This window comes from Anabrus simplex, chromosome 5 (genome assembly GCF_040414725.1).
Source record: "Anabrus simplex isolate iqAnaSimp1 chromosome 5, ASM4041472v1, whole genome shotgun sequence".
Lineage (NCBI taxonomy): Eukaryota > Metazoa > Arthropoda > Insecta > Orthoptera > Tettigoniidae > Anabrus > Anabrus simplex.
In genome coordinates this window covers 17,352,694-17,380,263 of record NC_090269.1, presented here as the reverse complement: position 1 = coordinate 17,380,263, position 27,570 = coordinate 17,352,694, and the positions used below count along the sequence as shown (strand labels likewise).

At 40.3% G+C, this 27,570-nt stretch overlaps 1 protein-coding gene across 1 annotated transcript in view; it reads right to left on the bottom strand.

The window, feature by feature from the left end:
• LOC136874271 (dendritic arbor reduction protein 1) overlaps positions 1–27,570 on the bottom strand; it is a 509,855-nt gene that overhangs the window by 106,475 nt on the left and 375,810 nt on the right. The window contains exon 2 of the mRNA XM_067147895.2: positions 9,714–10,632. Coding sequence (XP_067003996.1) covers positions 9,714–10,632 — 919 coding nt within the window. The remainder of the gene's footprint in view (positions 1–9,713; positions 10,633–27,570) is intronic.

Genomic DNA, 27,570 nt, shown 5'->3' with positions numbered 1-27,570 from the left:
TTGAAAATCTAATGAAGACACAATGAATGATCGTGAATGAAATTGGGTAAGAAGATGGAAGGAAACGGCTGTGCCCGTATGAATAGGAATTGTTCCGACATTTGGCTTGTAGTGAATATAGCAAACAACAATAATAGCACACTAAAGCAAAATAAAATACCGGTAATAATAATGTTATAAAATTAATAATAAAATGATATTATTATTTTATATTCTAGGAACACATTTGCTTGCATATTTCCAAATTTCTAGGCCATAAATATACAAACATTACAAAAATGCTGTAATCATACTTAGAATTACGGTAACATTTTTATTAGAGTAGCACGAATTCCAGAATTGATTTTTTACGCACGGATATAGATTTGTAGGTATTTTTAAAGGGAATAATTCAGAGGAATACATCATTAACGTTATAAATTATTTCAAGAATTTTAGGTTAAAGGAAACGAACAGAGTGCCCACAAAGGAGGTTTGATCTGGTAAAGGAGTTCGCAGTAGAAAATAGCAGAGGATAGCAAACACTATTAGTACCCTCAAATAAACATTCAGTATATTAGGTGGCGATACTTGACACATCTTCGGTATTTAGGCCTACTATATACTTGAACATTTGTCTCGTCTGTTCCTTGGGGGACAAGTTTCTACGAACAGTGTCAAAGAGAGGGAGAGAGAGAGTGAGAGGAATATGACGATAAACCCAACATGCCATTGTCTGAATAAATAGCACCCTGCGGGCATTTAAACTAAATAAAAGGATAAATATACGCCTGACATGTCTAGAATTATACCTAAAGGATTTAAATTGCATAGCTGAATGTCTACGAATGTCACAGCAAATTTCTCGTTCTAACGATGTGAAGTACTTCCTGAACACTCTGAGCACATGCTGTCATGTAATTGACAGAACGCGCCATTCCTTCTCGTTTAAATGCCATGGAATAATGAGACAAGACAGGACTATTGTTAAAAGATACGCGTGCCTCAAGGATGTCACGTAAAGAACGATGAAGAACGTAGTCGTTCTAAAGCATAACTCCCTCAAGACTCTTTCCGTACTCATGAGCCTTAACTATGACAGTTCTATTCTTTTCGATTTTGTCCATCTAAGGACCACGGAAAGTAACACTGTGAATTCATCTTGATCCTTCCTTTCTTGACTTCCAATAGTTCTTCACCCTTTCACTTAGTTGTTTGCTGATTAATTAAACCTAAGAGCAGGCCCCGGATTTTGATAACATGCCATCTTTTAACTCGTGCATCATACCCAGTGCTAACTGATCTTGGCCCCCCCCCCCCGCCCCCTCATTAAAGAAATGCGTATAGCCTATTTTGTAATTTTGTAGTTTATTCATTTTTTTCCTTAGGTCAAGTTTTCAATTTTGCTTCACTATTTGTCATTTTCAGCACTTTGTTCCGTTAATTTCTTTGTTTTAAAGTAGGTAAGGGTCATTCTGCCCGAAGGCAGGCCCGAACCTCCGCAGAGGTGTTCCTGAGCCGGAGTTTACGTGTGGTAGGGTGGCCAGTTCCTTTCCGCTCCTCCATTCCCTTACACCCCCACCAACAGCGCGTGGCAACCCATCCAACTTCTGACCACTCCCAATGTTGCTTAACTTCGGAGATCTCACGGGATCCGGTGTTTCAACACGGCTACGGCCGTTGGCTGTTTTAAAGTACTTTTTTTTTTTTACAATTTTCTTTACGTCACACAGACGCACATAGGTTTTATGGCGACGATGGGATAGGAAAGGGCTAGGGGTGGAAACCAAGTGGCCGGGGCCTTAATTAAGCTACAGAGCCGATGACCTTAGACGTTAGGCCCCTTTAAACAAGCATCATCATCATCATCATCATCATCATCATCATCATCAATTAAGGTACAGCCCCAGCATGTCCTTGGTGTGAAAATGGAAAACCACATAAAACCATCTTCAGAGCTGCCGGCAGTGGGGTTCGGACCCACTATCTCCCGAATGCAAACTCGCAGCCGCGTGCCCCTAACCTCACGGCCAACTCGCTCGGTCTTTCCAGTACTTCCAGGGTATTCAGTTTGTAATTCAGTACTAGGCATTCACTCGTGTATAGGCATTCTGGTTTCCGTACTGTGTTGTGGTGTTATATTTTGATGTTTTTAGAGGTTCCTAGATAAACATTTTTGTTGTAAATATTCCTAGTTATATCGTATTATTATTATTATTATTATCATTATTATTATTATTATTATTATTATTATTATTATTATTATTATTATTATTATTATTATTTCATGACATTATTTGTATTCACTTCGTTACAAGTGCAAGTAGCGTGGATTATGCACATTTTTACTATTTTCTGTTAATATATAGCCTATTTTCCTTCTTATTTTTAGTAACTTTCTCGCTCTTTTTAATAATATCAATTTTATACATAATTGTTTATACTTACTGGGTCGTCAAAATGTGATTCCGTGCGTCATTGTCTTAACAGAGCAAGTGTTTCATTGTTATGTGCATCAAGTGTGGGGAAGTGCGCAACACTGAAATGACCTCTCGGTATCCAGTGAAAGGTAGCAGAGGCTGTGTGAAAACTGTAAGTGCCAGGTATTTATTACCAGTTCATTTTTCTTAGCCTCACCATTAACATCGACAGTCAAGGGCAGTTAGCTAGCTGAATGGAATTCCTGTGACAAGAAGCCAGAGGCCACTGAGGCAAAGAGTGGGGACGACAGCCAGGACTGCCCCCATTCATCCTAGCTCCGGGCAGCAAGGGTTGTGGAACAACGGGGTTTTTATTACCATATAAAGTGAAATATAATGAGATGGTGTAAGGAGGCTGAGTAAGGTTAGAGGCGACCCGGGTGGTCGGACAAACCCTACAATCACACTATAGCGGCACGAGTTCCGGTATACATGTTTTACAGCACAGGGCGGCATGTTTAAAGAAATCGTAAACTGTGCAGTGTTGTTTTAAAACAGTTTGTACTCATGTCGTGAAGATTCACACGATCAAAAACTAGTGGGTATGGAGAAATGGGTGAGTAAGCTTTGTAGAAGGTATGCATAGATTTTAATGGAATGTGAAAACGAAATCCTGTCACCTGATTATCCACAGCGCGACTTCTGAATATGTTTTTGCCTGTTTGAGAAGGAACGGCTACTGAGGGGTTTCTCTTTCTTCTTATATGGAGAGAGTTATCTTTTTGTTTTTTGTTATTTCCTTACAAGAACCTTGGCTCATATAGCTCAATTTGGGCGTTGGCCTGCCAAGACAACTGCTGCCCAGGCAGATATTGTGGGCCGCCAAAGAGTGTATGCGTAGCGTTCTATTGGAATGAGACAAGGAAATCCTGGCACCCGGATATCCATAATGTGAATTCTGAATCTGCTTGTAACCGTTTGACTGTGGCCGTATGAAAGCTGCTGAGATATGAATGGTGCTGAGTAACGACATACGCAACAGGACAAGTGGGACTGGATATTATGAAAAGTGCTAATCATACGGCCAGTTGTTCTGCAATGGCACATTCTGATCTAGTGAGGAAAGTAATGGCAAAACACCTCATTATACAGTAGTGTCGTAGGTTCTTACGGTTTTGCTTTAATCAGATAATCTTTGGTGGAGCTATTTGAGGATACAACCATCCTCTTGCTGAGGACTTAAGAGACAGGACTGGGCCTTAAGTGGAGCTATCTGACGATACAACCATCCTCTTGCTGAGGACTTAAGAGAGAGGACTGGATCTTTAGTGGAGCTATTTAACGACACAACCATCCTCTTGCTGAAGACTTAAGAAACAGGACTGGGTCTTTAGTGGAGCTATCTGAGGATACAACCATCCTTTTGCTGAAGACTTAACAGACAGGACTGGGTCTTTAGTGGAGCTATCTGAGGATACAACCATCCTTTTGCTGAAGACTTAAGAGACAGGACTGGGTCTTTAGTGGAGCTATCTGAGAATACAACCATCCTTTTCCTGAAGACTTAAGAGACAGGACAGGGCCTTTAGTGGAGCTATCTGAGGATACAACCATCCTTTTGCTGAAGACTTAAGAGACAGGACTGGGTTTTTGGTGGAACTATTTAACGATAAAACCATCCTCTGGCTGAAGACTTAAGAGACAGAACTGGGCCTTTAGTGACGCTATTTGACGATACAACCATCATCTGGCTGAAGACTTAAGGGACAGGACTGGGCTTTTAGTTTTTTGCTATTGGCTTTACGTCGCACCAGCACAGATAGGTCTTATGGCGACGATGGGATAGGAAATGGCTAGGATTGGGAAGGAAGTGGCCGTGGCTTTAATTAAGGTACATCCCCAGCATTTGCCTGGTGTGAAAATGGAAAACCACGGAAAACCATTTTCAGGGCTGCCGACATTGGGGTTCGAACCCACTATCTCCCGAATACTGAGCCTTTAATGGAATGTAAGCGAAAACGTATATATTTTCTACAACAGAAATGGGAAATTACACCACAAGAGGTTCAAGTTTCTACGTTGACTGCAGCTTACATGGGTGTAGTTTACTTCCAAACTCTTAAGGCAAATACCAGGATAGTAGTATAGTTCTTCTGAAGAATTTAATTCAAAGAACGTATTATCACACTCTGCACATGAACATAGATTGTTCCTGGAGATTTATACGGGAAAACAAGGTATCATGATATAGAAATGAGCATTCCACGCACATTTTGAATCGTGACACAATTTGCCCAAAGACAGATTAGTAGGGGGTCTACTCAGATTATCTACCAAAAAAAAAAAAAAAAGCGCTGTTATCTTGGTGGATCAATGTGTGAACAAGGCTAGCAATCTGTTTCTCAGGCAGTCGTCATCTTCCCAAAGATTTTAGAAAGTGTCAGCCCTGTGGGAAATACGGAGATCTAATTCCATTTGAGAAAGCAGGGATCCCTTTACCCCGAGTCGAACCCGGCACTACGAGGACGAAAACTAATAGTGCTAACCGTTAAGCAAACGCTTTTCCATACGGCGGTATGAATATCACGGGGCGTTATAATTTTGAGATAGATTTACTGGTAGTTGCAGAAACCGTTGCAGGACAAAACTCCGCCACCTCAACATCTATGAAAATCGCAAAAGTAGTTAGTAGAACGTAAAACATATTACAACGAAAGAAATATTAAAGACATTTTTAATCACAATATCCTTATTAGGCCTATTGTTATTTTGTAGAGCCTCCGTGGCCCAGGCGGGAGCGTGGTTCAAATCCCAGTCCTCCATGTGAGGTTTGAGCTGGAAAAACCAGAGGTGGGACAGGTTTTTCTCCGGGTACTCCGGTTTTCCTCGTTACTCTTCATTCCAGAAACACTCACCTAATATCATTTATTTCATCTCTCAGTCATGAATCATTGCCTCAGAGGACTGCAACAGGCTTCAGCAGCCGGCACAATTCCTATCCTTGCCGCTAGATGGGGCTTCATTCTTTCCATTCCTGATCCGGTCGAATGACTGGAAACAGGCTAAGAATTTTCATTGCTATTTTGTATCCACTTATCTGCCGAGTTTATGTATAAATGTTCAACTCATTTAATTAATTAATTGTTTCAATAATATCATGCAAATTACAAGTTCTCCTTATTCTGCAACATTCTAGTGTTACATGGGTTTTGTCTGGTTTTAGTTCTGGAGCATGTTCGCTGCAACTCTGCTGCCGTTTGCTTTCTGTTCGTAATCCCGTCAGAAGCGACAGACGTGTTCTGTAGGAGTGAGTTCAGTTGTATGCAGTGGTCGTGGCCTGTAAATATTGCATGCATTCATAAAGCATTGGTGCACGATTCTAATCGGCTCACGGCGCAAGGTAACATACAATTACAGCACTGTGCCCATATGGAGTTGCATAATTACAAGATCGAAATCTATAAGATTGCCAGGCGAGCAACGGTTATAGCTGTTGAATGTTGCCGTAATAAACCCAGAAATGATCCTCACAACGTGATGGAGTACCTAGTTTTGTCTGTCGCACCTGGTATTAAGAAATTAAACACCCCTGTAAATCAAGCGGTCTACTTTGTTAGCCGTCTTGTTTTAATCAGCACATCGTTTAGAACGACCACAATACATACACACAGATTTCTTACACATATATGTCTAAGCAGGTTACTTGTTGTTACTGATTCATATTATGAATTTCGTTCACATCTGGTGTTGATTCCAGTGATATAGAGTAACGTAAGTTCTACTCAAGGCTACGGGATCGAATAGCGATGCAGTGGATTTCACCGCTCCATGTAATTGTAAGCTTACATTCGGGAGACAGTGGTTTCGAATTCCACTATCGACAGCAGCAGGGTGTTTTTCCGTGGTTTCACATTTTCGCTCCAGGTAAATAAAGGCTACGGCCACGATAGGGTAGGTTTTCGATTCAGATTTTATATTAAGTATGTACTACTAGCTAAGTGTAAAGACAAGTACACGTGTCTCCAACTTTACAGACAAAATAAATTATATATCTTAAATTTATACTGTAATAATGCACTTCACTAATAAAGAATGTATAAAGCTTAAGTATATGTATTTTTCCCAGTCGATGTGTTGATGACTTAACGCAAGCAAACAGTATCACGTAGTAATTACAGTCTAGTAATGATTCAAGCCTTTCTAATCCCATCTGATGTTGCTCCTTTGGCATCTTTCATCATTCAACCCGTAGACAAGGCTCATATGGAGCGTAACGAAGCGTAAACTAAACGTTTATATAATTATATACACAGTCATGGTTTACACATCTCATGCTCCATTAGGTTGGCAGTAGAGAAAGAATTTCTCCGGTTCGCGATGTTTCTGTTGTGACTGCTTGAAACGAATAAAATAACATAGAATAAGCTTCTAGTTAATGTTGCATTGTAGTTAGATTCAAGGACACAATAATTACATCGAGTGCTACATTCATTCATGCGGTTTGGAAAGATTTAATCTCTGTAATTAAAGCAGATCTCTCACTTCTGAATGAAGCACAGAAAATGATGACATTACTGTTCATAGACCTTGAAGAGTATCATCACTCAGTATGGTCACGGTCTGAGTAGTTAAATTATTTGGTTTATTGAATTTACATACCAGCAAAATCTCGCTTGCAATATGATCTTCCCAATAAATAAAACTATTAACTGTTATGGTAGACACATGGAGTTGATTATTTAGAATTTCAAAATATGATTTACTCTCCTAAAATGCTGTCAAGTTGTAGTTATTAGCGAAAATAAAAGTACTTGTCATTGGCATTCTTTACAAATTAAAGTTGTAATTGCTCATGAATCCCACATTCCGAAGCCAACTGTAATATTTACTACTAAATTCTAATTGAAATATCCATACTGCTAACAAAAAAGTATTGTTATTGTGCCATGAGTAAGTCTTCCTGGCGAAGTTTAGTGTTGTGGATTCTCAGACTGTGCATCCATCCTTAGGGGAAAACTAAGAACTTGATGAAATCATAGTAGCTTTTCCATTTGAAGACTAGATGTCTCTGACATCAAAATGTTACCTAATCTAGAGTTCGGATGTCAGGGAAAATGTTTGTGTTTAGATGTTTTTCATACTGTTGATCTTCCATAGTGTATTTTTATTCTCTGAAGTTGCCTGAATTGCAGTTTATTTAATCCTCCCCTTTAGAGGGCGTGATATCAAGCGAATTCACCTATCAGAATATCTGATATGAATTTCATTTAACCCAATCAAAAGAGTTTTCACTAAAACGTCTAAATGGTTCTGCCAAAGCCTCTATATAAGAAGCGAGCTTTAAGGTTAGTCTGTATGATCTTGCGGCAGCTTTAGTGTATGTACTACGAAATAAGGAGATAAAGAAGCGGGGCTTTCGACATCAACACGTCGTAATAGACAAGGCATGGCAATCTATTGTAGTTGTATTTGTTATGTAACTGGTCCATTCTGAAATTATATGTAGAGATTTCTCTTTCAAGAACAAATGTAACTTTTTGTTTTTGGACTTTGGATTTTAATTTCCCCTGCGGAAATAGTTGAAATGTAGTGAAGCACGAGTGCTTACAGACGTTAACCTTCTTCTAAATGTATGTAAAGTGACTAAGTTTCCTTTTTTCTCAACGTCCTAAATTTATTTTATTTTTCGAGCTTTAGAAATTCAAATATTTAGTTACCGGGCAGTATGGAATTAGCCTCTGCGCCACAGGGCTGGACTCCCAGTATTTATCTTGCTTTTAAAATTAAATTAGAGCGTTTGAATTTCCGCCTCCATTTCACTGCTTACTTTTGGCCTTGTGAATTTAAACCTTATTTTCTCTTTCTTAAGCCGAGTAGTGTGAGCCTTATGCCTCTCTATATCATTCCTATTTTCGAGAGTAGCATTAATATTAGTTGTGTAGGGTATTTGTACAGCAGTGTACTACTGCTTTGTACTGTGATGACCGACGCGGTCATGGGGGTAAATGCATAGCCCACTACGGGCAAATTGTATTATGATGTAAAGTGATCTCTCGGGGTTAGAAACTCTGCGCATTGTAAATATTATGGAAGCTAAGGCTTCGCCTTCCTTTGACGCTATAAATTCCAGAAGGGATTACCTTCCTCTTGTTAGAATCTTAGGACATGCAGGTCAAAGCGTTTGACTGTGTTACTCAAAGCGAGTTGCATTTAATTCATTATACTGTTGTAAATATTTTGAATCATCGAGCTCCTCATGTTGTAAAATTTGTAAATTAATCTATGTAAATTCTAGAGCGTCTCAGCTTTTGGTAAATAACTGAATTTATCTTCCCATCTGCGACATATGTTAATTGTTCCATATTACGAAGAAAGGAACTTCCAAAGTGATTTGTGTACTATACTTAAATTCTTGTAATCCTTGTCCAACCATTAACCCCTCACGTTTCTTTCCCCTCTCCCTTCAGCGGAAATAATCACGTAGCATTTATTATTATTATTATTATTATTATTATTATTATTAATATTATTATTATTATTATTATTTTAAACTAGTGCGACTATTTTAATTAAAACGTAATGCTAAATATTGGAATTGATTTCTGAGTGTGTGGTAATGAGGAGTAGGATGTGGGAGCTTTTACAGTTAAGGCCCAATGTGGGGCAAATAATGTCGATATATTACAATGTTTAAACTAGGCAAGATATGATAAATAGGGAAAGGATGTTTAGGCACGAATACGTTATAATGCAGACGTATTTAACCAAGCCGCAAATGTCTTCTACCCGCACAACTGTTCTACTCCGAGATTTGCATACATATTAGCGAGCTGGACTAACAGAACCCCTAAAATTTATGCAACTCACCGACATAACTGTAGAGCGGCTAAATTATACTTGCACCTTGTTCAAATACGTTTGCATTGCAACCTATTCGAGCATAAAAGTCCTTTCCGTATTAATAAATATTGGCTTTATAAGTCATGTAACTTATATTATCTACGGATTTTTCTAAGAATGTGGGTATCTGACACAAAAGAGCACTGCTGGTGGAGCTCGAGGAAAACTGCTAGTGCCCCTTAAAACAGCAATACCATCTCCTGATTGTCAGCTTAAACTACACGATTCATACCGTGAATCCAACTCGCTCTTGACTAAACGAGGGTGAGGTAGTTAACACTTGATTTCCTCGTTCTATTCCAACTGTTTAAATCTTCAACAGAATAAGTGCCAAAAATCCTAAGACCTGATGACTTACACAATAGAACATAAACTTATCTAAAATATAAAGATATGTGAATGTATTCAACTTACCGGGGTAGTCGCAATGGTGAATTCTTCTCTTCTCCAGTTCGGGGTTGTTCCGCCTATTGTACTTGGGTCCACTGGTCATGGGTGTTGCTGTCGGTACCGGCGCTGGGGTAACAGGCGGTGGTCCTAACACTGGCGGTACAGGTCCGTGATGATTCGGTGCTGGGTATGGCGGAGGTGGCGTTCTTCTTGGTAAGTTATTACCCGGAGAACCAGGCTCTGAGATAGGTGGTGTTGGTGGTGGTACATATTGTAACCTACTTATTTGCGGCTGATAACCACTAGCCATATGTCCGTTATGGAACTTGTAAGCACCTTGCTGCGGTGGTTGCTGCTGAGGTTGCTGTGGAAGGGCTTGTTGTTGGTGGTGGTGAAAATGTTGGGGACTACTACTATTGTTACTATATGGGGATGAAGATCCACCCAGAAGGTGTAACGAGGGAGGAGGGGGTAAATTCACTGTGGGCGATAACTTTTCAGTTTTTATCGACTGCATGTTCATCATCGGTATACTAACACTACAAGAACCGTTTGTCACCACATCATCCGGCACTTCCATCTTCACTTGCGGCTGTGCCGCCGCCGCTGCTAACGTACTCAGCATATCAGCGTTCTCTGGGTCCAACTTTTGAATACTGGAGGTAATATCCTCCCACAAAGCCGGTTTAAGAAACACGTCATCTTCAGGATGTACACCATGAATAGTACGTGAAGAAACGAAACTCATGGTTGGTACTCCGCCGTGCAGCCGAGGTGCCAGCGATGGCACTGACGGTGACTCGAAAAACTCGTCGATCTGCGACGCTGACTCTCGACGAGGTTTATTCTCCAGTTCAGCAGCCTCCGTAGCTGCTGCCGCTTCCTCCAACCGCTGGAGGCGGTCTAACTCCTGTTTGCACAGGAACGCATCCAGTTCGCTGGTCTGAAAAAAGAAAGAACAGCTATTTTAGTGTCTGGTAAACAAAGGGGGGAGATAAATGGTATCTACCAATTGTATGGTATTGCACCAGCAATTTCTGCATGTAAACGAGCCACTTATGTAAACAACTCAAAACAAAAATCAATACACATTCCCTATACTCACTGCACAATACAAAACACAATATTTATTGTAATGCTCCCTATGGCGGGTACGGAAGAACTGTTCTGAACAGTAGGTAAGAAATTGGAGGTGTCACTCGACTAGCCCTTCCTAATTTTCATTTCACCCAGCTACCCATTATTCTTGACTGAATATCAGACCAGAATTTTCTGTTGGCACATAACATGTGTTCAGCTCTGTTTGACTTAATATTCACATCGCCCTACACTTGCGGGTCCGAATTTTTCGCTATTATACCATAACGGGGATACAAATCTAGCAAAGGAGACCTTGGAGTTCACTTGATAGAAATGAAATAATCAGAATTAAAATTTGCTTATTTTCTAACGCCTTAAACGATTGTACTAATACATAGATGTTCGGTCAAGGAAAGTGAAGCTGAGGGAGTAGAATTTGTTTAAGCTTATGGAAGCATTGGAACGATCAATTTCTCTTAGTTTCAAAATTAGCATCCAAATTCCAGGAATCGTATAACTGTGGGGTTTAGTATTGAGTATCTTATTAATTACTGGCATCACTGCCCTAAGTAGGGTACAGATTTCAGAAGTTTAAAAGTGATTCTCTTACTATAGTTTTCATTTCTTGAGTGAAGCTATCTTTTGTTAGCTATTTCTTAATGAGGTATTTTCAGAAATGTTGATAGCGAGAATATTCTTATGTTAATACCATCTCTACTGCTTGTCTCTTAATATTTTTATTCAGAAACTTTCACTGTTAGAATTTCTTTTGTTAGGACCTTCCCGCCCATTTGTCCGTTACGCTCTTAAACTTTCATAGTTTGCTCGATTGGCGATATCTGTCTCGAGTGTGATTCCTGACCCTACCGCAAATTTAATACTAATTTTGAGTGACTGGACCAGTGCGCAAACTGCAACACAACTGAGAAGAGATGCTGGTTAAAATTCGTCACTTCTCATCCAAAATTAATAAATTTTACCTACTTCAACATTTGGCGAGTGATAAGATGAATTATAATTATTCTATTTCGAATCAATTAAATACACTCTTTTACAGATCACTGTCAGACATGACATCGAACAGTACATGAGGGTATTGCCCGTGATATCCAAAGCCCTTCACATGGACAACCTTCTGAAATTTTCTCCACTAATTCTGCAATAAAACAGTAGTGGTCCAAATACTAAGTAAATTGCTCGATAAATAATATCCTACTACAACTGGTGGTGTTTATAACAGCCTATTAACATAAATACGTCTTATGACTGGGGGCCATCCGATAATTTGTGTTACGTAACGCGACAAAATGTGTGACGGAATTGTAACCACAGCAACCGTGCAGGCAGGGATGTAAGGTATGGATGGATAGATGGCCAGACAATGTTGCCTACGAACCGTGCAGTCTATGTCTTATGGCTGGTTGCCATCTGAAATTAGCAGCTCCGGATGGATGCCCATGACCGGGAGGCATATTTATGATCATCTGATCTTTGCGATAGGAAAAGTTATTTTTATCCCAGTGAAGGTCACGTATTCAGCTACGTTCCTTGCATGGATAACTTCCAAACACAGGAGATAAAGGAAGAAGTATTTTGTACCAAAAAGCAACCACATTAGGAGAAAGAAAACGTTTAACTCTTCGTATCTGATTATCGGTCTACTTCCATTACATACCCCACACCCTGATGGGATCGTGAATGCGAAGTCTCAGATGTAGTGTTGGCCTAGTTTTATGACTGGATGCCCCTCCGTGAGAGATGCATTCTACCAAAACATACGCATCTGCGATGGTTGATAGTGTAGTGTGTTGTGTTGTACGTAAATCGAGAGGAGCATACTAATGCAAACACAAAACCCAGTACTAGAGCTTGTAAAATGAAACGACAGATAATCTCATGAAGGAACTCCTCAACTGAAGGCTGCTATGCTGACCATTCAGTTGGACTCATATGTGATAATTATTTATTTCATATGTCTTGTACTGGATGTAATTTTTAACATCTTAAGAGGACTCACATTATCCCAGCAATAGCTAAAGAAATTAAGTTGAAGGAAACCGGGCTGGTCAATTCCAAACGCCATAATTAACGCTCAAAATGCTGCAAAGAGTAACATCCCCACAAGGCAAAATATACGCTATTATTTCCTCCTAGAACGAGACACTGATCATACTTCTTATAGCAGACGATTTTCAAACCGTTGTTGTTAATAATGCCTTATAAACTGAATGCTATTAATGGCTTCCTGTGTTTTAGTTGTCAAGAAGTCCACTGTGGACTCTATTTTAAAGGTGCTAATTGTACACTGTTTGAAGCCATTACCTTGTATGAACAGTTAACCACCAAAGCTCAGTCAGACAAGTGTGTAATTTGCATCTCTCCTTCAGAGGCCAGGTGACTCAAACAGACGGACAAGCTGTCGAGCGCTCGCCAATTTTACCGACAATGAGATAACATTTTACTTTTTTTACATATTAAACTGATTTGCTTCGTTTCGTGATAACTGCCTGCTCATTAACATGTGTGTTCGTGAACAACATAAAATAAAATATACTTCGAAATTCACAACCATCACTTCGTTCAAGGTCGGTGTATTCACCTGCGATGCTTAGTTATCCCATCACGTTCTGTTACTCAAGATTCCAAGGCCTAATTATTTTAGAATATTTACCTTAATCATAAAGTTACGACTGCAGTTCACTTATGTTGCCAGTACAAGAGTCCCCTTATAATCGTACCCTTGTTATCGAGCGGAGTGGCTATGCTCCGCATTCGGGACAGCCGTCGGTTCAATCCCCACCGCCGTCGGCTGCCCTGAGAATGGTTTCCTATGGTTTCTCATTTTCACTTCCAAACAAATGCCGGGGCAGTTTTTATTCATAAGCCACAGCCGATTCCTTTCACCTCTTTACCAAAATTCACTCACGATAATTAATTTCATCATCATTAGCTCCTCAATTGAGGTAGGCGTCAGGAAGGGTATCCAGCCGGAAAACATGCCATATAACTTCACCTCGTCTCATGCCCGCCCCCAAATCAAGAGACAGGACCAACGGTTAGACATACATCCGTACTCGTGTTGCAAGTAGTTTGGTTACTTCTTCGTATACGTTTGGATTTCTTTAGCTGAACCATTATGTTTCCATTCCACTCCTCGCTTGCCTCCTTGGCAAGAATATTTAGCAGTCGCATGATCTCAAATTCTGGAGTTATATTTTTGTCAACCTCTTAATAAAATACGAATCAGCAAGAGTTCACATGGTTGAAATGCATGCTAATGTTTCAGGATGATCCAAGTCTCTTCTCTACTGCCTAGGTCAACCGAACTTGGTAGTGAGAGACTCCAAAATTGATCATTTACCTGTACTTTGATTAAGGGTTAAAAATAAACATATTTAAATGGAAAGAAATTTACGGAAAATTGTTAATGTAATGATTATGGTATAAAAATTAGCCTTTCTAAGACTAAATTGATGTCAGTAGGTAAGAAATCCAAGACAATTGAACGTTTCACTGGGAATACAAGGCTGGAACAGATAGATAATTTCAAGTATTTACGATGTGTGTTCTCCCAGGATGGTAACATAGTAAGTGAAATTGATTCAACGTGCAGTAAGCTAATGCAGTGAGCTCGCAGTTGCGATCAACAGTATTCTGTAGGAAGGAAGTCAGCTCCTGGACGAAACTCTTAACAACGGTCTGTTTTCAGACCAACTTTGCTTTACGGAAGCGAAATCTGTGCTGACTCAGGATATCTTATTCAGAAGCTAGAAGTAAGAGACATGAAAGCGAGAATGATTGGTGGTACAAATAGGCGGAAACAATGGCAGGAGAGTACTAGGAATGAGGAAATAAAGGATAAGTTAGGAAATAACTCGATGGATGAAGCTGTACGCATAAACCAGATTCGGTCGTGGTGTCATGTGCGGCGAATGGAGGAGGCTAGGTTACCATGGAAAATAATGGACTCTGTTATCAAGGGTAGGAAGGGTAGAGGGAAACCAAGACGACGATGGTTAGACTGAGTTTCCAATGATTTAAAGATATATATATATATAAATGAGGCCACAGAACTAGTTACGAATAGAGGACTGTGGCGGTGATTAGTAAATTAACAGAGGGTTGCAAACAGAACGCTGAAAGGCATAACAGTATATAATGATGATGTAGGCTATGTATATTATTAATTCCTTAATTAACATCTCTGTATAGGGTAATAACAACAAGATTTTGTAACCATTTATATCTAAAACACAAAATTATGACTTATCAGTATGGTATATAAGTAATAATAATAACAACGTAAACGTTTCCACCTTTTCAATACTAAAATATATTCACAAAATTATAAATTACACGGTACTAGTTTCGACAATTACACTTTCTCCCGCACCCTTCAGCCCCACCTTAAGCCCTCTTCCTAAGCCATATTTCATTTCAATACAAGAACTCACTGATTTCCATGATTATAATATTTACAACACCCCATTTATACTTTATTATTTGTTAAAAACCTCTTAGTATGTATATTCCTTGTATTATTAACTATTACCATAATAACATCTCATTTCACTTGTTATTCTTTAAAATAACATTTTCTTAGGATTTCGCCAAAAATGATCTTTGCTCCAATACGGCTGATGATGACCCCTAGATGGGTCGAAACTAGTACCGTGTAATTTATAATTTTGTGAATATATTTTAGTATTGAAAAGGTGGAAACGTTTACGTTGTTATTATTATTACTTATATATTATTCTCAGTTCAATACGGATCAAAAACATGAAATTCATAACCATCAATTATCAGTATGGAACAGTATAGAGTCAAAATTAATAATAAGTAAGGTCGAGAATAAATATAATGTTAGTACCTTGTTCTGTTTTAATATTTGTTCAGTTTTGTTACTGTTCTTTATATTTTGTATATTTTCAAATTAGTAGTATTTATGTGCATTGATATTATGTACTTCGTAGTGAATTCCTTTCAAATTAGGTTTCTTTGTTGGTTTGTTAGTTTGTTTGTTCTGTAGCAGGTATATGCATAATTGCCAACAACCTGAATACTCTCTCCTCAGTTTCTGGCGATCGGGACCTGGAGGGAACAAGTTTGTCACTGTCGTTGATTTGCCTCAATCTCATCTTGGAACTCACATCATACAAGAGATGGCAATATGGCCAATGTTAATGTTACCATTATTTTGTCGCTGTCATTGACATTGTGAAGACGTTGCTTACAGAATCAGTCAATGTATGAATTTCAATGCACTTGATAAGCTGATTACGTGATAGCGGCCTCTATCGCGGTGGTGATAATAAGAGAATAGCTTTCTCATAATTTTCATAGTAGTGTACGTGTTTTCAGACACACCAAGGCTATGTATAACTTTGATGATGGAACTCTTGGGAATATGACCAGCCTTTGGACTTCAACATGTAGGTAAGGGTTGTTCTGTCCGAAGGCAGGTCCGAACTTCCGTAGAGGTGTCCCTGAGCCGGAGTTTACGTACGGTAGGGTGGCCAGTTCCTTTCCGCTCCTCCATTCCCTTACCCCCCACCAACAGCGCATGGCAACCCATCCAACTCCTGACCACGCCCAATGATGCTTAACTTCGGAGATCTCACGGGATCTGGTGTTTCAACACGGCTACGGCCGTTGGCTCAACATGTATACAAGTAATAATAATAATAATAATAATAATAATAATAATAATAATAATAATAATAATAATAATAATAATAATAATCCTGGGAGAAGTCATCCAACCTTCAGGACTGAATCGTGAAGCAAAAAATAAGAAAGAATCTCTAAACCACAAAGAGCGTACACAAACTTACTTGGAACAGATGTACTTTAAAAAATCCATATCTCGAAATGCAAAACTGAGGCATTTCAACCCTTCAATCTCGAAGCACTTTATGCATCTGAAACACTGATCACTGGGGTCAGATGCAGTGGCGAAGCGTGAACTAAGTAAGGGGGTAGACAGAGATTTATTTTATTTAAACTGTTTTAATCATATTATTATATGGAATTTTGTTTTCGACGCATACATCTGTATTCAGTATTATATTAATGGCTCTGAAAATAAGACAAACCCTATAACAACCTATAACCCTACGTGCACTTGCTTTATTTTTAAATATAGACGAAATAGGCCGCGGGAGTTGTCAAATAACAACATACTTTTAGAATAAAAATAGCAATATATTTCATTGTTATGCAGATTTAATAAGAGAAATAAGAAATAAATAGTTGTTCGTACAAGTCACCTTAAACAATAGTCTTGTAAATGAGTTTATTCCGCCTGTCCTTCATTTCGGTAAATATATCTATTATTCTCGTCTTGAAGTCAGGCGACTTGCTAAAATTCCACAGAAAATTCTTCTCTATAGCTAGAGTTCCCAAGTTAGACAGTCTCTGGCTGGTCATCCAATTTCTTAAATACGTTTTAATTCATTTGAATGTACTCATAGGGCGTTCACTAGAAAATGACTTTAACGGAATATACAGCATCAAGTTAAGCAATTTTTTCCGTATGCGTACTCTGGAGTACCTTATTAAGACTGGAAGCCAATAGTTATTGGGGTTATAATACCGCAACTAATATTGGCGGGCAAGAAAATGCACGTACTTGAAGGGTTTTGATGCTGTCATTCATTTATTAGGTGTAAGTTTACTATACTTCTTATTTAAATATTATTAATTTATTTTTAAACGTGTCTTATAATAAATTAAATTCAAATTAATAACATTAAAAGCATGTCTAAGATGGTAGCCAATAAGAGCACCTTTATAAGAGAGATCCAAATACTAGCCAATGAGAGCAAGAAGAGACGCTGGTAAGTCTGTCTACTGGGGGGAGACATCTCGCTATAGGAAAGTCATAGTTCCTCAGTCAGCACCTACAGATAGCGTTAGTGTTGCTCTATCTGAAAGCTTTGAAAATCAACGGGAAAATACACAGAATGGACAGCGTCTACTTTCGCCTACGTGCTTCGTGTAACTAACGCGAGCCTTAGCATTGCCGAAGTGAGACGAAAATAAGTAAAGCGGGGAATACAATAATGTCACGAATCTGGAAATATTTAATGTTCTAAAAAGTAATTGAATTAACTAGACAATATTTCTTTCACAAAATGTTAAGGGTACACGCTGTCTACCCTGTCTACCCTGACGCTTCGCCCCTGGTCAGATGACTGATTAAAGGTGTGGAATAGCAACAAAGAAGAATTTTAAGGGAACATTTTGGACTTATCTGTACAGGGGCGAATCAGCATGATAAGGAAATCTCACGACCTTTACCAACACTCAGAGAAAATCTCAGCCACATTTAGGAAAATACGTTTGAAATTTTGCGGAGTGAGTAATCAGAGATTGATCAAACAAATTCTGAACCTTGACTTATCAATGAAAAACTCTTCAGGAAATAGGCATCATAGTTAGCATTGTATTAGACAGACCTTAGTTCAGAATATTAATCGACAATCCAAACACTATCACCCATAAAAGCTGGTCAGAAAATCGCAAGTAAAGCCACAGCGATAAGGTGAAGAGATTTGGGGAGAAGAAAAAGCAACGACTCCAGTTAAATAAGTTTAATCGCGTTTCCTAGTCGCGCATTACGAATTTCGCATTAAATTATCACATTTTCTTTACTGAATATCACATTAGTCTTATCACCTGTGTGGTCATCCAGAACAATTTCCAATCAACAGACACCGCTCTTCCCGATGACGAATAGTGTCAACATGGTGGTACGATGGGAATCTATATGAATAATTATGAACTTCCAAGTAAGTATGGTAATTTACATGGAGTGCTAATCATTCACTAATTCTAGTATCGTGGGGGGTAAAGTTATTAAGGTCCTCAGCGAAGATATTCAAGGTGTTCCACTTACAGAGAGGTTTAGAAGATGGTTCGTAAATTACTAAGAAATTGAGAGTGCTGGTGGAAAACCAGTTATTTTAGACCACAATTACAGTATGCAGACAGTCGATTCAAACTTTTCGCTACATTTAATATAATTATTTTCGAAATTACAACGAGGTTATTTTTCTTCATTATGGTGAGTGACTGGTAAGTTACAGGGACAAAATCATTTCCTAGTGACGTGTCATTCACCGTAGGCAAGTGTATTTCTACAGCGCATTAATCATAGAGTGAATGCGTTAATTGACGATCAAATGGATAAACGTCACCTCAAATAGAAATTTCCTGTCGGCATTGGCAAAGGAATATTTTAATTTCATAACAGCTTTATAGCCAATAAATTATAGAAGCTAACGTACTGGAGAAAAAGAGATTAAAAAAGAATCTAGCTGACTCCCTCGTTATTGGAAGTAGCAAGTACGCTTTGTTCTTATTGCTTTCGAGACTTTCTTCTTCTTCTTCTTCTTCTACTTCTTCTTCTTCTTCTTCTTCTTCTTCTTCTTCTTCTTCTTCTTCTTCTTCTTATTATTATTATTATTATTATTATTATTATCCTTCTCCTACCACTTTCCCCACACCTTGTGGGGTCGCGGGTACAATCTTTTCTGCACATGTGGATTTGGCGCTCTTTTACACCCGGATGCCCTTCCTGACGTCAACTTTGTGTGGACGGACGTAATCACTATTGCGTGTTCCTGTGGTGGTTTTTTTTTAATTTAATATGAATAGGAGAGTATAAGGACAAACACAAACAACTCGTCCCCGAGTCAGAAAAATTCATCACGTGCGATAAAAATCCCCTATCCGACCGGGAATCCAACACGGGACCCCATAAACACACGGCCTCAACGCTGAGCAGGAGTGTGACTCTTTCCATAAGAGAGTATTATACTAAAATAAGAAAGCGCCAAGGGCTGACGATCTTGAAATTGGAATCTTTAAAAGACAGAACTCGTGGGACTGGGACTGAACCTTAATTAAAGCCATGGTCGTTTCCTTTCGAGTCCTAGCCCTTTCCCATCCCATCGTCGCCAAAAGATCAAACTGAGACTCGATGACGTTAAAACACTTTCAAAAACAAATTGATTTATTACATAATCAGTAACTATAATAACATTGACTCTGTTGATGATAAAATAATCAAATATGCATGGTATTCCGCGATATAACAGACTCAATTAGAGCGCTCAGATGATTATTCTAAGCAAAAGAGAATCAAACAATCATAGCTCTAATTTCTTTCTTTCTTTCTTTCTTTCTTTTCTTTCTTTCTTTCTTTCTTAATTCCTTTACCGTCCAGGATTTGCTTTACACTGGAACTCAGTGAGGGATTCCACCTATATCGCCTCAAGAGTAGTATCCTGGAGCGTGAAGCTTCGGGTTGGGGGATGAAACTGGAGAGGAGGTCCAGTACCTCACCCAGGCGGTCTCACTTGCTGTACTGAGTAGGGGCCTTGTAGGGGGATGGGAAGATTGGAAGGGATAAACAAGGAAGAGGAAGGATGTGGCCTTGCCTTAAGTTAGGTACTATCCCGACGTTTGCCTGGAAGAGAAGTGGGAAACCAGGGAAAAAATCTTCGAGGATGGCTGAGGTGGGAATTGAACCCCTATACTCAGTTGACCTCACGAGGCTGCCCTCGTACCATTTTTAAATTTCGTGGCAGAGCTTGGAATCGAACCCGGGCCTCCGGGAGACGCAGCTAATCACACTTATCACTTCACCACAGTCTGGCTCCATGGCTAAATTGTTAGCGTGTTGGCCTTTGGTCACAGGGAACCCGGGTTGGATTCACAGAAGGTTTGGGAATTTTAACCATAATTGTTTAGTTTCGCTAGCACAGGGGCTGGGTGTGTGTGACATCCTCATCTCGGCGCGCAGGTAGCCGACGGGCGTCAAATCGAAAGACCTGCCGAACTTGTCGTCGGACACTCCCAGTACTAAAAGCCATACGCCATGTTTTTTTACTACGCGACAGAGGCGGACTCTCGCTCTTATTCCTGCTAAAATGGTGAGATTTAACTCATTATGAATATCGTATCATCTTTCTCCGCTACTCTTTCGGAAACTTCCAAGCCGGCACTATCAACTCAGCTACTAAACGAAAGCCCACCCCCCGACCGGGCAAGTCGTTGTGCAGCTTGGGTCACATAGCTATCAGCTTGCATTCGGGAGATAGTGGGTTCAAACCCCTCCGTCGACACGCCTGAAGATGTTTTTCCGTAGTTTCCCATTTTCACAACAGACTGTACCTAATTTAAGGCCACCGTCGCTTGCTTCCTACTCGTAGCCCTTTCCTAATCCACCCTCGTCATAAGACCTATCTGTTGCATCGGTACAACGTCAAGCAGACTGTAAAAAAAAGAACGCCCCCGTCCATAATGGCGATGTGGGTTATTAATAATATGATTTATTTTACGTCCCACTAACCTATTTTACATTTTTTATAAAATAATCATAATAATAATTTGCAAAGCGCAAAAAGAAAAGAACGTGACGTACCAGTCCGTCTACTGACATGGTTGTCTCGCACTTAAGCAGTCAAATTTTATCAACACCATCTTACCACATTTTTTATGGGATTGGTGAAGCATCTAAGTTTAATAGGACTTCACAGCGGTAATTCTCACAAAAATACCTCCCAATATTGCCAAGATATGAACCCCCGCTTTTTTTACAATTTGCTTTACCGACACAGATAGGTTTTATGGCGACGATGGGACAGGGAGGGGCTAGGAGTGGGAAAGAAGTGACCGTAGCCTTAATTAATGTACAATGAAAATGGGAAACCACGGAAAACCATCTTCAGGGCTGTCGACAGTGGGGTTCAAACCCGCTATCTCCCGAATACTGGATACTGACCGGACTTAAGCTATCGAGCTCGGTAGATATAAACCCTCAACACTGGAGTTGCGAACAGAATGGTGAATAACCATGGCTCTTTTAGGGTTTCGGGAGGTGATTTAACACCGGATACCCATATACACGTAGTTTTTCAAATGAAAATTCCAAGACGACATCCTCCCGGATCTGAACATGATCCATCTGAGTGGGAAGCCAACAGCAACGTCAATGCACTAATCACGCCTGTGCTATTCGTAAGAAGAAGCATCATGCATACTAGATACGATATTGAATAATTCATGCGAATTTTACATGGTAAGGAGAGTTAAGCACCTAGAATTCAGATATTGGAAAAGATACGTTATAGAAATGTATGGCATGTAGTAATGAGCTTGAGCTTTTATCAGAACATGCTGCAAGAAATCTTGTAATGGAGGTACGGAAACACTAGCGCTAGGTCGTTCCTCTCAGAGATTCCGTACGATACTCAACTAATATCAGTTAAAATCACGTCAGTGCATGGTTATGTTACCAATTATTATATCTTCCTCGATGTCTTACAGTGGAGACATGTCTCTGAAAACTCTGAAATGATATTCTTTCCATAAAGTAGCTTCCTTCCTTGCCAAGTCAAGGACAAACTTTTCATGGCCATTGTGTAGCAATTAGCGCGGCCGGAAATAGACCATAAATCTATCGTATCCTCGACGGGGGTATAGCATAAGTCCTTTGAAAATGTCCCCGCTGTGATAATTATTACAAAACTAGCTGCAAACTTGTTTAAGATAGTCAAAGTGACAAGTGACTTGAAATTAGAAACTATCAAGATTCAGGCACGCTGAAAATTGACACGGAACAGCATCGAGAAGCATCGAAGAGGGGCAGAGGTTTAGGACGGGAACTGGTGGAGAAGGCTCACTCTTCGAAAGTAAATTCTAAAACTCGAGAATTTTCGAAGAAAAACTCAAAACAGACACATACCGAGCAAGGAGGTATATCGAGAAGGAATACAGGTATTTCGGGCAGAAAAAATGAAGGTGTAAAACGATTGAAACTAACGTAGTGTCTCATATAGGCTAACAGCAACAATAATAATAATAATATTAACAGTAATAATTGTACCGGAGATACACCCGCCCCACGCATTTAAAATAAGTGCCTTTTAGAAGGCCATCTACAACAGAAACTCTGAAACTCATTTCGGAAATAGTTTGAACATTCATTGATAGTTGTCGTATGACGGAAGAAACGTGTTCGAAACCCCCTTTCTAAACCTTTTCGGACTGGAATATGAACAATGAAATTTGTGTCCCAAGGTTTTCGCCAATATCCTTCTTCGCTATATCTTATGTGATATGTAGTCACTTTTCCAAATTGATATTCTCTGTGTGGGTAGACTCCCATACTCCGTAATACATAGCTGTGCAGTAAGAACCACGCTCTGCTACCACTTACTGCACATTTCGCGTAGTAGACCCATAGGGCACAGTTCCGAAGTTAGCATAATAACAACGATGACGGTAAGTACATGACGTACTAATGGGTACTTGTTACCCCTGTTAAACTCAACTTCTATTTTTTCATTTTGTATCTTGGTAAATCAGACTGTTGAGCGATTAAGACAGTGTCTACTGTTTGGTTTTGTTAAATGTAGGTAGGTGCCTTAATAGACCTGGAACTTGTAATTTTGGAGGATAGCCTCATAGGAAGTAATTGTGTAGAGCATAGACGCTCGTTCTACTGGTGTAAAGTTTGGAGCACAGTCTCCTTGAGTATGTACTGAAGGGAGCAATGGTTCTCTTGTTAAACTGGTAAGTAGGGAGCTTCAAGCTCATGTTGTTAAATTGTTGTTGATTTTTCTAATACTGTTACTCAAGCTCACGAGCTAGACCTTGTACCTGATTAATTGTTATTTGCTTAGCAAAGTGTAACGTTTAAAATTTGAAAATTACAAAAGATCAAAGGGAGAAATATAATCAAAATACACTGACTGACAGAGCAAATGCAACACCAAGAAGGAGTGGTCAGAACTTTATGCCAATTGCAGGGTAGACTGACGTCACTGAGGTATGCTCATGATGTGAAATGCGCCGCTGTGCTGCGCACGTAGCGAACGATAAATGGGACACGGCGTTGGCGAATGGCCCACTTCGTACCGTGATTGCTCAGCCGACAGTCATTGTAGAACGTGTTGTCGTGTGCCACAGGACACGTGTATAGCTAAGAATGCCAGGCCGCCGTCAACGGAGGCATTTCCAGCAGACAGACGACTTTACGAGGGGTATGGTGATCGGGCTGAGAAGGGCAGGTTGGTCGCTTCGTCAAATCGCAGCCGATACCCATAGGGATGTGTCCACGGTGCAGTGCCTGTGGCGAAGATGGTTGGCGCAGGGACATGTGGCACGTGCGAGGGGTCCAGGCCCAGCCCGAGTGAGGTCAGCACGCGAGGATCGGCGCATCCGCCGCCAAGCGGTGGCAGCCCCGCACGCCACGTCAACCGCCATTCTTCAGCATGTGCAAGACACCCTGGCTATTCCAATATCGACCAGAACAATTTCCCGTCGATTGGTTGAAGGAGGCCTGCACTCCCGGCGTCCGCTCAGAAGACTACCATTGACTCCACAGCATAGACATGCACGCCTGGCATGGTGCCGGGCTAGAGCGACTTGGATGAGGGAATGGCGGAACGTCGTGTTCTCCGATGAGTCACGCTTCTGTTCTTTCTGTTCTGTCAGTGATAGTCACCGCAGACGAGTGTGGCGTCGGCGTGGAGAAAGGTCAAATCCGGCAGTAACTGTGGAGCGCCCTACCGCTAGACAACGCGGCATCATGGTTTGGGGCGCTATTGCGTATGATTCCACGTCACCTCTAGTGCGTATTCAAGGCACGTTAAATGCCTACCGCTACGTGCAGCATGTGCTGCGGCCGGTGGCACTCCCGTACCTTCAAGGGCTGCCCAATGCTCTGTTTCAGCAGGATAATGCCCGCCCACACACTGCTCGCATCTCCCAACCAGCTCTACGAGGTGTACAGATGCTTCCGTGGCCAGCGTACTCTCTGGATCTCTCACCAATCGAACACGTGTGGGATCTCATTGGACGCCGTTTGCAAACTCTGCCCCAGCCTCGTACGGACGACAAACTGTGGCAAATGGTTGACAGAGAATGAAGAACCATCCCTCAGGACACCATCCGCACTCTTATTGACACTGTACCTCGACGTGTTTCTGCGTGCATCGCCGCTCGCGGTGGTCCTACATCCTACTGAGTCGATGCCGTGCGCATTGTGTTACCTGCATATCGGTTTGAAATAAACATCAATTATTCGTCCGTGCCGTCTCTGTTTTTTCCCCAACTTTCATCCCTTTCGAACCACTCCTCCTTGGTGTTGCATTTGCTCTGTCAGTCAGTGTATTTTAAAGTTTTAAATTAATTTTCCATCTTTTCTATATTCCCCATTCATGCCCGCACCTTGTTTCACCTCTCCGTTCCGGATAATCCCGGTAACAACAACAACAACAATAACAATAATAATAGTAATAATAATAATAATAATAATAATAATAATAAAAAAGTTAGTTAAGGGTGGGTAATACAGACGAATCTCGGAATAAAATGACAGACTCAGATGAATATGTACCCTAACCTGAGTGTCATGTCTTGTGTAGCCGCTAAAGTTCACTCGTGCGATTTATCGAGTGGGTGTCGCTACATCAGACAGGATTATCGCGTTCCAAGAAGACTCGATCAGTGAGAACTCTCCCTGGCGATTGGGCCGGGTGGGAGGCCGAAGCTAATCACAGCATGAATGTCACACTACACGAGACACACTCCAAATACGTCGAACATGTCCTCAGTCGTGCGTATCTAACGCGCATATTTATAGCCCATCAGCTTGCTGCATGCAAATTACTGCTAAATATCGACACGTACGTGCGAAACAATATCACCGGAATGTTCCGAAATATCTCTTGCTGGAAGGAGAAAGATGATTTCTGACATTTCGAATAATTTAAGACATTATGGTATCATTGAACACAGGTGCGCTCAGGCTAACCTAACATAATAATAATAATAATAATAATAATAATAATAATAATAATAATAATAATAATAATAATAATAATAATAATAATAATAATAATAATAATAATAATTTGAGATATGCAGCTTGAAAGACTACAGTATTTCCTCTTAAAGTAGGAGTTCACCAAAGTTCCGTTCTCAGGCCATTACTGTTTACTATTTTTATGGATGTATTAAGAGGTGGCGCAAGGAAACATAGTCGATGATATTCACTGACGACTGACGACGTTGTGCTCTGTACAGAGACAAAAAATTAGTGGATAAGTGGTTGGAAGAAAGGAGAGAAATACTGGAAAGTGTAGACATCAGAATAAGTGCAAACAGGATAGAGTTCATGAGTCTGTGGGAGTAGGAATCGGGTGTGAAGATGAATCGAATGGAGATCCCAACAACAAATAAATTCAGGTATGCTGAAATTTAAAGAACTTACTTCAACGAGCGAGTTGGCCATGCATTTAGAGGTGCGAGGCTGTGAACTTGTTCCATTCTGGAGAGAGTGTGTTCGAACCCTACTGTTGGCAACCCAGAATATGGTTTTCTGTAGTTTAACATTTTCACACCACGCAAATGCTACGGCGGGTTCCTTCCCATTGCTAGCAATAATACCTATCTATGACGGTGCTATATAAAGCCAATCGTAAATAAAATAACTAAACTGCATAATTAATGTTACAGAGGAAATACTACATTTAATATAATCACAGTCTCAAAACCTCAGGGGTCCCTTTCGGTCGCAGCATAGGTATCTTCGTCCTATACTACTTGTTTATTTTTACCGAAGCGGGACGAGAAAGTCTCGAAAGACTCCGGTAATTGTTCCCGTACATCCCACCAGAATTCCTGTAATGGTAACAGCTTCGAAATTGTACATGCAACTGTTCGGCGGACTGGAATGTTTCCTTCCTTTCACAGTGTTCACAGAAAGAACGCATGGTTTCTAGCCAATCAGATAAAAATAATAGTGGTGTGTGGGTTTTTTTGTGAGGTGCGGACATGCTGGGCACAGAAAAGACAGCTAGCCTCCGAGCTAAGTGAATTAAGATTAAATGCTTCGACTCGGCCTGGAATTTAACCCCGAGGCCCCAAGGACCGAAAGTCAAGACGCTGGCCCGTAAACCATGGAGCCGGAAACCAATTAGATAAATCTTAGGGATATTTCACAGTATGCTGTGGCTCTTATATATTTCCCCAACCATCACAAAGAGTTCTGTACTTGATGCTAGGCGTTATCCGATCGGCTGTTGAACGGAACTGGTTTCTTTGTATCCCGATGGGACTGTACCCGTAGGAGAAGGAGGAAGGATATGAAGTGAAGCATAGCGCACGATGTGGTCCTGGCCTGTCACCACGTTGCTCGCCAAATGTCAAGGCTGCAGTGCCCGGTAATGCCATGCAGCCATGAAGTTGGATTGTCGAGTCCATATGAGTCCTTAGACATGTTAATAAGTCTCAAATATCAACAGCAAGCATCAGACATGTGCTTATTTACTCACTGTAGAGAGCATGCTTCAATCCACTAGAAATATAATGTATACATCAGGGTGCGAAATCAGAAAGAAATGGTGGGTGGTAGGAGGGGTCATAGGGCTTAACCACTAGTGCTTATTTCAGGCAGTACCCGGCAGGGGAACGGGGTTATATGATTCCCTTATGAGTTAATTACCCCCTCCCGCAGAAAAATGTAAATATTAAACTATGTTGTTATAACAATAATAAACATGGACTTGCCAGACTGAAACATGAATAATAGGCTGCAGGTGCGGAGTTGCTACCACTAGATTATGTTGCTTTATTGCTGAAGGTCTGGCGGTCATTCCATTATGATTTTTTCTTACGCTCTGCTTTACGTCGCACCGACACATATTATGTCTTATGACGGCTATGAGATAGGAAAGCGTTCGGAGTGGGAAGGAAGCGTCCGTGGCCTTAATTACAGCCC